Raw genomic sequence first — 13,851 nt, 5'->3', positions numbered from 1 at the left:
AATGAAAGGTTTCTTCATTAGGATCAAAGTTTATTCGTGTTTTCACTACTGATCGGTACACAGGTCAGTACAGAGATCAATGGAAGAGGTTACATTGTAATAGCAATTCAACATTAACATCGAACATGTACTCTGGACACATCCTGCTCACATCCTAGCAAAAACACTGATATTGGGACTAGGACTGGGACGAGTCCAAATTTACTACCCGGGTACCCACCCCCCTACGGGAACCCACCCCCCTATTACCCGACCCTACCCGGGTACCCGCTGTAGGTCTCAAGAGATAGGTACAAAAATGTCCGATTGAAATAGTTTGACGGACACAATGTATTTAGATACACGTATAAAACGATCTGGTCATGCATACACTGAAGTTGACTGAAGTTTTATCTTTATTCAAACAAGAAGGAATGGGTACATAGTCAGAAAGAATTGTGAACATTAGTAACTTGTAGTGTAACCATACAGTTCGAGACCATTTTTGCCATTGGAAAATATATCACATGACTAATCACCGGTCCGGGTAGTCCTGTATATATATAGGTACCCGGGTCCTTCTCGATCACACTAGCCAAACCTAAAATCCTACACCCCTCAAAAAAAATTGACAGATTAATTACAAAACTCCAAACAGGACACACTAACCTAAATAACCACTTAAAAAATCTTAAAAGGCACACCACAGGTAACTGCCCCTACTGCAAACAACCCGAAACCACAGAACACGCACTCATCCACTGCACCCACTACCAAACACACGGAACCACACTACAAACCACCCTCAATCTAAATAAGATTCCTACTCTAGATGAAATACTAAACCCTCAAAATAAACTAGAAAACTTCAAGGCCCTAGGCGTATTCCTAATCAAAACAGACCTAATTAAGCGCAACTAAAACCTAATTAATCTACCAATCCAAAATCCAATAAACATACAAACACGTACCCAGCTCACCCGGCTCCCTTAGTTCCCTCCTCCACCCACCTCGGCATTTATTCCAAATTTAAAAATTCCAAAAATTCAATATAATTAAGCAACCCCTAAAAGCCCCCTCTTGGGTTGCACACACCACTTTCACCCTTTTCGGAATACACTAAATGGTCTGGCCAGGCCCGTGTGCGAAATACGCTACAGTCGGAAAGCGCACGTTAAATCTTCTATATCAGTCAGTCAGTCAGTTCTCGATCAGTTCCCACCCGAAACGATCACCCAAGTTACCCGTCCCAGACCTAATTGGGACAACGGCGAATAACTGGAACACAAGACAATATAAATAAATCCTATACAACATAACATAATAAAACATGTAAATAAAGCATATATACTACAACATAAATCGTTCTTATCGTTATTAAAAACAGAGGTGCCGTTATCGCCCCAGAAATCGGGAACGTTTTGCTGAGGTGCCGTTTTAGCCTGCACCCCAAAATTTGATGATTCCAACACAAATATATGTACAATACTATATCTGCCAATACTTTCCTTCTTTTTAAGCTCATGAAAGAGAATCAGTAAAGTTAAATAAAGCTCTTTTATTTCTCAATACTGCCAGAGGTGAAAAAAGTGAAACAGTGCCGAGAAGTGTAAGTTTGTCGCATGTTTTGATGTTCTTGTTGGGACTGTGAATGCGTGATAATGAAGAGAACATGATGCCAGGAAAAGGAATCGCGCCAAAACTCATCCATGTTTATCAACTGCGCATATGCGGAAACAGAACGACAGGAAGTAATGCAACCACATGTTCATGTTTTCATTCCACTAGAATGACAGAAGCGCCCCAAAAGAAACCATTACTCGAAGTCGTAAGTCAGTTATGTGTGTAGCAAATGAGTAATTGGAATAGAAACACAACTGTTCCCACAATGACATAATCAGTTTGATCCATTTTGAATCGTTGAGAAGTTTGTTGACCTGCACGTCGCTCCTCGATTCTGTTGATATTCCATGAATTTCTGTGTATATTAGAAATCCTAATATAATATGTAATATTGCGTGTATCATGCTTGTCGTACAGACCGGCAAATGATGATCAGGTGATTGCAAAGTGCTGCCAAACTGTTTACATCGCGACCCAACAGTGTCCGATAATGGCGATATGTCGATCTTTCTTGATGTCCACTTTTTATGGGCTCTGCTGTCAAGTACCTTGGCGTGCGTACCCGGATTATCAGAATCAAATATCACAGGTGGCTGTCGTTTTGCTGGAACAATGCTGAGTGCTGGAGTGTGGCTTTTAAACAACAAACAATTAAAAAAAATTCCAAGATTAAGCATGTTCATTTTAAATTTTTTACTCAGTGATTTACTATGTTTTTAGAAAATTAAACAACATGAAATAGTCTGAGAGTGTTGAAGTACTATTGTATGAGTATGACTAAAGCTTATATGCTATTTGATATTTTACGTTGGGGAAAGCTTTTTTTGATATCTTAGTTATCGATATTGCCTACCCTAAACAAGGAAAGGTGAAAAACAAATAATGTCTTAAATTTAAAAGCAATAGGGCGGTGGCGGCAGTACCCAGACACATATCAATCATTGCAATACAATTCACTAACTTATTGTCAAAATTGATCCAAATCGCTGATACCAAGGGAGACAACTGTGGGTGGTTTCAAAATTGACCAACAGACAAAGAACGTCTTGTTCAGCCTGGACCTGGATACTATTAATTTGACGACAGCTTCGGTAGTTCCTGGACACGTCAGCTGTACAGCAGTGAGGCAGTTGTTGAACACTTCATATGTTCATTTTTTGAAAAGTGCAAAATACATTGCAACAGGTTAGAATGGAGTGCAGACATTGATATATACATTTCATCCTTAACATGTCTTATATTTCTGACACTTAGTAATAAGTAGCTGGCACAGACTGATACATTGATCGAACAGATTCGGTAAACAATCAATCTGAGTGATTTCTAAACTGCGGCATGGTATCTCAGTGGTCTAGCTCTTTAAATCTAGCATTAAGTCCAGACTAGTACAAGCAGCCACACACACACGTGTGCATGCACATCGCTATGTAAGTGCTATAAATCTTGAACTCAACTTTAAAACCCCATTTCGCTTCACTTCTAAATAGTTTGTTTGTTGTTAAACGCTGCACTCGGCAATATTCCAGCTGTATGATGGCTGTCTGTAAATTAATCGAGTCTGGACCAGACAATCCAGTGTTTGCCATCATGAGCACGGATCCACACCATGGGGTAACCATGACATTCATAAGCTAAGTCAGCGCGCCTGACCACCCGATCCCATTAGTCGCCTCTTACGACAATCATAGTCGCCTTTTACAGCAAGCATGGGTTGCTGAAGACCTATCCTACCCTGGATCTTCACGGATCTCACCTCTAAATAGAATTATTTGTTCTGATATATATATTTGCAGATAAAGATTTCATTTCCATCTTATTGTATAAATCATGCTTTCAGTTATATTAATTTATATATCGATATGTACAATAAAAATATAATCTTATATTTTGAAATGTGAGTGAGTTAAGATTTAACGTTACATCAGCAGTATTTCAGCCATATCGTGACGATTTTGAAATGTGAAGAAGATCTTTTATTGATTATTTTAAAAAAAGTCCAAGAACGTATTCCCTTTTCCACTTTTGTTCATCATTGTGGTCGCATCTGGACATCGCTTAAATAGTATAATTTATTGATTTTTCGAGCCATCATATTTTGTGGAATGCTGTTACATTCACTTAAAGTGTATCATACACCAAAGTTAATTTAAGAGGAGTCATGTTGAATACACTAGTTTAAAACCACAAATAACGTTGCTCAGCAATAATGTAATAATGTAAGACAACAAAGGGGCGTGGCAATCCTGTTGGAAAGGTGATCCTGGACGGTTTGTTTGGTTGATTGGTTTGTTGTTTGACACCGCACTCAGCAATAATCCCGCTATATGAAGGCGCTTTGTAAATAATCGAGTCTGGATCAGAAAATCCAGTGATTGATATCATGAGCAGCCAACCACGCCATTGGGATTGATGACATGCTTCAACCAAGTCAGCAAGCCTGACCACCCAATCCTGTTAGTCGCCTCTTACAAGCATAGTCACAGGGGACTGTAAATGTTATGCTATTCATAGCCAGCAGGGAAATATTACAGAATCTGCATAAATGTCTGTTTTAATGCACAGGTTTTTACACAATGCAACTTTAACAAACAAACAAAATCGCAGTCCCCTCTTGCCTGTGTCTTTCTGCCCTACAATATATCAACTTCAATCTCCGAAATTTAAAAACAAATGATTCAGGGTTGTGATTCAAACGCAAAACTTGCAAAAAGAAGGAATATCAACTTTTGAATTATATATGTACAAGTACTGTATCGCAACCATAGTATTGAGATACATATTGTATCATGACCTCGCTGGGGCAGTCGGGTAGCCTAGTGTTTAAAGCGTTCACTCGTCACGCCGAAGACCCGGGTTCGATTCCCGACATGGGTACAATGTGTGAAGCCCATTTATGGTGTCCTCCGCCGTGATATTGCTGGAATATTGCTAAAAACGGCGTAAAACCATACTCACTCACTCACTCATGACCTCACTCATGACCTCACTGTATCGTTACACCTCTAACATCCACATCCCTGCATCAGAAGCTTTACCTCCAGATCCAGACAGGGGAGGAAGATGACGAGACATGCCGCACATTTGTGATGCACAATGAGGACCACACCCTGGGAAACTCCCTCCGATACATACTGATGAAAAGGTTAGTACGCACGGCTCAAGATGATTCATGGAGACATTGAATATTAACCAGCATGTGAAGCATCATGGGTATTGATAATTGCATTTTGGTTTTAAATAGGTATTCAACTCCCTTGTGTAGTGTCTATTTGGGTACAGTAAACTACGTTTATAACGGACATGTTTATAACAAACTTATTATTTACTCCTGGCCATTTGTTGTATATATATGCTGTACATGTGCTTGTAACGAACCACGGTTATTACGAACTAAAATTAGTGATCCCTTTAAGTTCGTTTTAACTACTTTACTGGTACTGTATTTTTAACTATTGAATTTAAACATGTCTTTGCTTGAAATGCTGTTTCTAATTTGCATCTGTTTATATGCTGACCCAATGTCACATTAGCTTGAGGGGCGGTGGGGTAGCTTAGTGGGTAAAGCATTTACTCGTCATGCAGAAGACCCAGGTTTGATTCCCCACATGGGTACAATGAGTGAAGCTCATTTCTGGTGTCCCTCGCCGTGGTACTGCTGGAATATTGCTAAAAGCGGTAATCTACATGAAGTTGGTTCTTCATGATATTTGTCATCTTCTCGAGGCAAGCATGCCCACTAGCCTATATCAAAGCCCAGTTTCTACCCTTGCCACATCAAGGTCACTTTTCTCAGCTCAACCCTGGCGCCACCTCTCCTAGATCACAAGTTGTGCCCATTGTAGTGAAAACGTGATATCCAATCAGATCGATGTTCTTATCTCGTTTTTGCGTCACAAAAATGGTGACTACCATAGGCGACGACCTTGTATAACGAAACCATTTCCGCTCTTGGGTGGACCATCTACCACTAGACCACGGAGGCGGTCTCAACAAGCCTGTGGATTGTGGTCAGAATATGTCCCAAGCACCTGATGCTTGTCCTGAGTATGGACCCAAGCTGACTCGGGGGGGTACTCGTATGGAGCTCGTAGCGAGGTCGTACTAAACTCAGGGTAACTTGGGATACCTCGTTCTGATCTACCAGAGTTTTGGAACTGCTCAAAACAGTCGGGCCGCCAGCCAACTCCCAAGAAACTTGTAACAAACTCATAACACACTCATCCTACTCATAGTACCCTTAGGGCAACCTTGTGGTGCTCGTACAGAACTCGTATGAGGATCGTCTGCAAAATTTATTGCCAAGTTGAACAAGTCTAATACGAGCTATACGAGTGTAATTCCCGCCGAATTATTTAGCAGCTCGTAGCCACCTCGTACCAAAGTCGTACCAAAGTCGTACAGCTCGTTGTGCTCATATGCAACTCTTAATAGACATCTATTGGACTCCTATTGGACACGTAACACACTCGTATGATACACGTATATATGTAGTCTCTTCCCGAATCCTAACGGAGTTAGGCTCGGGAGAGCTCGGCAACCACCTCGGCAAAGTGTGAGAGCTGCTTAAGCCTACCAAAATATGGATCGGGTGATTAGAGTGAGTAAGTATGATTTTACGCCACTTTAGCAAAATCAAAGTGGGAGACACCAGCAATGGGCTTCACACATTGTACCCAAGTGGGGAACCGAACCAGGGCCTCCACGAACCAAGTGGCTACCCAACCGCCCCAGGTGATCAGAAAGTGTGACCTGGCTGATCCTGCTGATAGCATCATCAAGCCCAGAAGACCTAGATTGTTGCTCATGCTATCAACCACAGGTTTTCCTAGTCAAGACCACATTCATATAACTGGAAAGTGTTGATTCCGGCATAAAGCAGTTTACAGCAGGCCTCAAAGTTGCGACCTAAATTTCAGTTTGTCTTCTGTCTAAAATTCATAGGTAGCCAAATGACTACCTTGAAAAATATCTTGTGGCGACTAAATTCTATTGCTACACATATGTAGACAAAAAAATAAACATGTCTGCTACTAATTGTACTCGCAAATAATTCCTCCTAAAGTCAACAATCAACCGAAATGCATAAATATTGATGTACCATATTCGACGTAATAAGCGCCCAGAGCACTCTCAAAATTAGAAATAGGGGGCTCTTATGCTTATTAGAATATTATTTTGGTGAAAAAAAGAGAGTTGAAAGGTCAATTTCATGGTCTATGCTGTTTATATACGACAGATATATTTTTCCAGAATTTAATTGCCCATCATTAAGGGTGCATATAACACACAAGAGCGTATGATACGCGAATACATAAGTCTTTTGTACATTGATCAATCGGCAGGGGTGCTAATTGGGATTGTTCACTTGCCAATACATTAGCAAATATCGCCCTTAATTGCTTATTAGAGCGGGGCGCTTATTATGTCAAATACGGTAATTACTATTTTATTTTAGTTGATAGTTAATTGGATAAGCAAGGGTATACCTATATGATCTAGTAACATAAATTGCATCGTTTTTCGAGTCACAAAAAACAAAACTCAAGTAGTTTGCTATGACTTGTACATGAAATAGTTATTTGATATAAGATAATTTCAAATCCCTTTGGTTACCTACAATATTGGCTTGACTTCTTGATTTGACCACTGGCTACCTGGAATAAAATACTTGTAGCCATATGGTTACTTGGTAAAAATTTAAACTTTGAGGCCTGATACACCAACTGTTGTTTAGTTACACAGTTAATGTACGTTTGTTCCTCGTACCGCAGTGCCGACGTACAGTTCTGTGGATACAGTATACCTCATCCATCCGAGACCAAGATCAACTTCCGAATCCAGACTAATGGTGAGTGTTCAGTAGCATGATGATGAATGATTGTAAGACATCATTATGGGATGATTGCTTTTGTTCCTTGGTTTTCAGATTTGTTTGTGGACATTTCTGTTCAGTTGATAAGGAAAAAGATATTCAGATGATTCTTTTGCTTTTGAAAAAGTTATGTGAATATGTAGCCTTGTGTGCGTGTCAGTTAAACTTGCCTCGTTTGACATATTGTAAGGCTGTTGATATATTATTTTTTAGCTCGTCTGAAGCATTGCCAACTGGTCCTGCTAATGTTTCTATTAATATTCTTTCTTATATCCAACCGTTTCACTGTTTGAATATATTACTAAAAAAAAGTTACGGATCACCTGATTGTTTCATATTACTTTAGAAAATCTGTCATGGAATGACAAAAAAACAAGCTATAGTAATATGAAAGAATCGGGTGTTCCTTAACCATGTTAACTTGTTTTGAGTAGTTTTTGTCATCCACTCTGAAAAAAATGAACAAATTTCCCATTTCAAAAATATAACCTCGCCGTTTCATCAGTAACATAATGAAAGAAGGGAAGTGACTGCCGTAAGCTTTTCTTTACAACTCTCAACACTAGCACTAAGAGAAGAGCATGGTGAAAATGAAAAGACTTTTGGGGGATAAAGATGCTTTTGAAAAATGTTCCCAAGTGGTTAAATTGTCAATCAAAACCAAAGAGTGTTTTCTCTTACTTATGCACTGATATGGTCTTAAATTGATATAAGGCTAATGCTATTTTTCAGGGCATTATCATTTGCAGAAGTCCAAGGTCTTCCATTTACTGCCCGATAAAGGAGGACAGCTGAAAAGTCTGAGGGCTTCTGCAAATGATAATGCCCTGAAAAATAGCATTACTGTTATTATAGCTAAAATGGATCGAATTATTTATTATCAAATAAAAAGAAACAAAGATATCGGTTCAGAAACATTATCTGCAATCAACAAGAATGTCACTGACCCATTTTCACAAATATGGAAACGTCATAGAACAAACCAGATGACATCACTATTGAACATGACGTCACCTATCCCTATCCTATGACGTCACCTAACAACGGGCATGATAATGGCCCGTCGTCAAGCAATATGAGGGCATTATCATGGAACAGTGGCCGCTCAGTTTAATGATAATTCTATCCATTTTAGCTATAATACATTTGATCAAATAGGTTGTATTTATTTCATATCTGTGCCCGTTTTTATTGCGTGCATTGCATGTGCTCCAACCAGTGTGCATCGCATGCTGTAACCAACCATGTGCACAGTGATCACCTGCCCCAGTGGCTAAGTGGTGAAAAACACAGGGGAACAATACTAAACATGAAAGAAGTGGTTGCAGGTTCAATTCACGTCATGGAATTTTCATGTGAATAAATCTTGACTTTAATCTTGTCAAAAATCAGCATTAGAAGCAAAGTTATTAGTGTAGTTTTAACAGTTTAACCTCAAAGCAGGTCTTACTTAAAAGTTTTATAGATAGATTAGATGAGATGACGTCCCCAGAGGTTGATAATCCGTTATGAATTCCTAAATTGGTGTGTATTCAGAGACTTCGTAGAATGTCATTTCAGCAATAGAAACTTACAGTTTTAGTCTACTAGTCCTATATGAAATCTGTAGCGAAACACTTAAACAGGGTAAATTTCTACTAGTCCTTGTCCTTATGCTCCCTTAACTATTGGGTAGTTTGGCAAGGACTATAGAACTAGTGCCAATTTCATAAGCTGTAATTTGTGTACATGATGAAATTTCACTCTGTCTACCATCTGGTGTTTTCATGTTTTTCCAAATTTGTCCTTTTCATGGATATATATGAATTTGATATGACGCGTAAGGGTTTCTGTTTTTAGGAAAGCCAGCAACTGAAGTTTTGAAAAAAGGCCTGGAGGATTTGAAGAAGTTGTGTCAACATGTACAGAAAACGTTTGAGGTAAAACCTTGTGACAAAATTAGAATAGCCCCTGTCTGCCATTTAGATCAGAATAGATTTTCCACTTCTGGGTGTTTTAGGTCCCCTTCACATACATGGATTTTTCTAACGAGTCCTTACGGATCGCCAACTCGTAGTCAATCGCAAGCATCCGTAAATAACTCGCTGGTATCCGTAAATATCTCGTCACAACTTGTAACAACTCGCAGACACTCTTAAGGATCCGTGAAAGGAGAGGCAAATTTTTTGACATGTCAAAAATCATCTTACGATTGTCCACGGAATGATTCTTTCGTAAATAACTCGTAACAATCCGTAAGTATCGTAAACCGCTCGCAACAACACGCAACCATCCGTAAACAGCTCGCAAGAATCCGTAAATGACTCGTAACAGTTATTTGTACGATTTGTTACGGTTACTTTATGATTTGTTTACGGATTATTACGAGTGCTAATGTGTTGTTTACGATTTTATTCGGGTCATGTTACGATGGCTTTATGGATTGTTACGAGTTATTACGAGCACTTTACGTGTAGTTGCGAGCACTTTGCGAATAGATACGTATACTTTAAGTATTCTTACCTATTGTTTACGATTTGGGGAAAGGTATAAAAGCTGCAAATTCGAAAACTTCATTTTCAGTTGTATTAAGAGATCATAGAAGTCACATCTCTGCATATGTTCTCTTCAACAAATCGGTTGAGGAATATCTGGTAGCTGCTGGGCCTCGTCTTCTTCCTTCTGGGCTAGTTGTAGGAGCAATTGTAGAAATTGTTGATATTACTGCAATCCGTTTCTCTCATATGCCATGTTGTCTCTCTGGATGTCAGTTGTCAAATGATGATGCATTGAGATTTGGAGGATCTATATATTTTTTGGCAAAAAATCGTAAAGACTCATAAGTACTTGTAACTAACTCGAAACGATTTGTAACAACACGTAAACAGGTCGTAACTAACACATAAAAGCTTCGATGAATAGTAACATTCCGTTAAATACTCATAACAGTCCGTAAAAAGCTGGTAAAATGCCCGTAAGTTGCTCGTATTTATCAGTGACAACTTGTGGAATTTTGCCGTAAATACATGGTAATAAACCGTAAATAGCTCGTAATAGCTCATAACAACTCTTAAATCGGTTGTAAATGTGGCCAAATCGTAAGGATACGTGAATTTGTGCGATCCGTAAGGACTCATAAGAAAAATCTGTGTATGTGAAGGGGGCATTACCAAGTTTATCAATCTCAAGGGTCCTCAGGGCATATTTTTAGGGTCCTCAGTATGTTCATTAAATACTGATACCATGTGTACTAGTGAATAAGTCTGTGAGTGATTGAGTGAGTAGGATTTAACACCGCTTTTAACATTATTCCAGTTATAGCACGGCGTGTCAGCTTAATGTGGGAGGAAAGCCCAAAGTGATGCAGGTCTCAGACGTTTACCACTTCGGTGAAACCCACGAGCACGGGTATGGTGCTGACAAACCTAGAAACATAATCGGGGCGAACCGGGATTCGAACCCACAATCATAGGTTTCTGGCGTGCCCAAGGGACGCAACTCTGCATAGCGAATTGCGGCGCCTTAGACGACTGGGCCACCCGTGCCCCCGAATAAGTCTGTCTTCCAAAGGACTGCTTTAGTTGTTTGCTCACATTTGAACCTTGTTGCCACTGCTGCAATCAGTCAGAGACATCATGTCTGTTATACCTACTATATACTCCTGGGGAGTTTAGTGACATACAGTTGGAAGACATTGGAAGTCAAGGTCACTCAAGGTCACTCAGTATGAACTAGGCGCCAAAATAGCTTGGTACAAGATTACTTGAGTATGAATGAATGGAATTCAGTTATGCTAAGTACATATGTTCTATGAGGCTGGATCTTACTTGCATCAACTTTTGGGCTACCAAATGAAACTTAGCATGTGCGTTTCTTATCAGCGTACTGGTGCCGTTTGCAATTTTGAATTTTGTCTTTAATTTCTTTTCTTATGTTTCCATAGAAACAATTTGGACTTTGACCCAAACAACTCTAAGCTTCGTTTCCAAGCCATAACCCTCAAACTAACCCTAAAGAAAGCTTTTACATGAACTATGTGCAATGACAACAACTATTGCCTGTTCATATTTTTGAATTTTTATTTTTTTAATTTCCGGTGTTTCCATGTTAACTCTTTGGAAATTCATAAGCGTCTTTCGACAAAGAATAAAGCTACTGATTGTTCACTATGGGTACTTGCACAATACAACCCATCATCAAAACTGCTATTACAAGTTCAACAGTCTTTATCCTAGTCATAGCATCACTGATGCTGCTTCATTATTGCAGAATCAGAATCAGAATCTGTACTAGTATTTTTTTCTGTTGTTGTTTTTTGGATTTATAGTAACAACATGAACTAATGTATCAAAAAAGGATGAGGAAAACATTTGTTTTTATAAGTAAAAAGATATTCTAATTTGTTATCTCACTTAAGTGAAATACTGATTTTTTTAATCTTTATGTTAATATTGTATTTCTTCACAAAAGTGGGGACGGTGGCCCTGTCGCCTAAGGTGCCATAATTCACTGTGCACAGGTGTGACCTTAGAGCAAGCCAGAAAGCTATGATCATAGGTTCGAATCCTGGTACCCACCGATAATGTTTCAAGGTTTGTCAGCACCATACAACAGCTTGGGTGGTAAAGTGGAAAATGTCTGAGACCAAGTTCACTTTGGGCTTTCCTCCCACATTAAGCTGACACGCCATGATATAACTGGAATACTGTTGAGGGGCGTTAAAACCCACCTTTCTCACAAAAGTCAGTGTCAACTACTTAAAATCCTGACATGAAATAATTGGTTGCTTCAGCACAGCATGTTGGAATACAAGGAATCTCACCCAGAAGATGCTGAGATGGTTGAGGACACTTAGCCTCATCTTGGACTGCTAAGTTGTAGATACTTTATGAATGTTTTGTAAATAAACAAACTTTAAAGCTATTTGCTTTTTGTGATTATCTGATTATTTGTCTTTCAAAATGTTTGTAATCGAACTACTTTAATTCATTGGTGTTCCATATAATCCTGCAGATCATTTACCTTTTTGATGGACCTGTGAAGATCCGGGGTAGAAAATGTTTTCTGCAACCCATACTTGCCGTAAAAGTCAATTATGATGGTCGTAAGAGGCAACTAATGGGATCGGGTGGTCAGGCTCGCTGACTTGGTTGATGCATGTCATCAATCCCAATTGTGTGGATCGATGCTCATGATATTAATCACTGAATTGTCTGGCCCAGACTTGATTATTTACAGACCGCCGTCATATAGCTGGAATATTGCTGAGTGCTGCATTAAACAACAAACAAACAAACAACCATTGGGAGATCATGTTTCATGTACATCCATATATTACTCTGTTGCGAAATCGTTCTTTGTTTCGGCTAGTATACATCTATGTCCACCTCGTCTAGTGACAAATTCCCCGCACAGTTGACGGACAGCAGGTAGTTAAAGGTCTGGTGCCTAGCAGGAAAGTCTGCCATTGGTTGAAATCTTCAGAAGGATCAGAATATCTACATTTGTTCTGGTTGGAGTACTACAAAAGGAAAAATAGTGACAGGGCATTTTAGCTTTCCTGTAGATGTAGTCACAGTTAAAAATATGAAACGTCACTTGACATGTTATATGCTTCTTAAATATTGAACACTAGTTGATAAATATGAAACAAATAAATTCAGACAGACAGATAGACAGACAAATTTATTCGGTACTTCAGGCCACCGGCCCATAATACAATGGAAATATACTGTATATATATTTGCATGCTGAGTAGATTTAATAGTGATTTACCGTTTAACACTGTGTTTCTGTTCGAATGTTCATGACTTGGAAGAGAAATTTACCTAAGCTTTTTATAATTTGTTCGTTTTCAGCTGACATAAGTCTTATAAAATTCTCAATAGAGGGAGGGGCAACGAGACGCTCGGGAAAAGAGTTTCTTCTTGCTCTAGAATACTGGTCACAAATAATAAGAACATGGCATTCATCTTCAACATGGTTATGTCCCTTTGAAAAACAGAAAGTGCAGACACCTTCATTATATGGGATGTTGTTGAGACGCCCCAATTCAACAGCAAGTCTGAAATTATTACACTAGAACATGGCTATAAGTCTACGTTGGTAAGAAGACATATCACAAGTAATATATGATTCCACAATTAGTAATGACTTGAACTGTGAGTCGTAATTGCATTTCGTTGATGATGTCAGGGAAAAGTGCCAATTTTGAGTGAGGCAGTCTTAAAATCTGTCATGAAATGTTGAATATTACAAATGTCTTGGCTTAGCCAAACAAAACCAAATCCAAACTGGAATAAAATCATTCTAATATGTGATGCCCATGTAAGTTTACCATTATCATCAAGAGATTTTAGTATATAATAAGCTTTGATGGGTAGCCTGTGTTGTTCCAT

At 38.9% G+C, this 13,851-nt stretch overlaps 1 protein-coding gene across 1 annotated transcript; it reads left to right on the top strand.

The window, feature by feature from the left end:
* The first annotated feature begins 1,671 nt into the window (after window positions 1-1,671).
* LOC124112960 (DNA-directed RNA polymerases I and III subunit RPAC2-like) lies at window positions 1,672-12,376 on the top strand. The gene is made up of 5 exons (XM_046473174.2): window positions 1,672-1,807; window positions 4,644-4,744; window positions 7,374-7,450; window positions 9,314-9,393; window positions 12,246-12,376. The coding sequence occupies exons 1-5, from the start codon at window positions 1,769-1,771 to the stop codon at window positions 12,306-12,308; spliced, it is 360 nt and encodes a 119-aa protein (XP_046329130.1). The 5' UTR covers window positions 1,672-1,768; the 3' UTR covers window positions 12,309-12,376.
* The last annotated feature ends 1,475 nt before the right edge of the window (window positions 12,377-13,851 follow it).

Source organism: Haliotis rufescens, unplaced genomic scaffold, assembly GCF_023055435.1.
Source record: "Haliotis rufescens isolate VD_foot unplaced genomic scaffold, xgHalRufe1.0.p SCAF_7, whole genome shotgun sequence".
NCBI lineage: Eukaryota > Metazoa > Mollusca > Gastropoda > Lepetellida > Haliotidae > Haliotis > Haliotis rufescens.
Note: the sequence above shows the minus strand (reverse complement) of the source record. Positions and strands in the feature narration are given on the sequence as shown.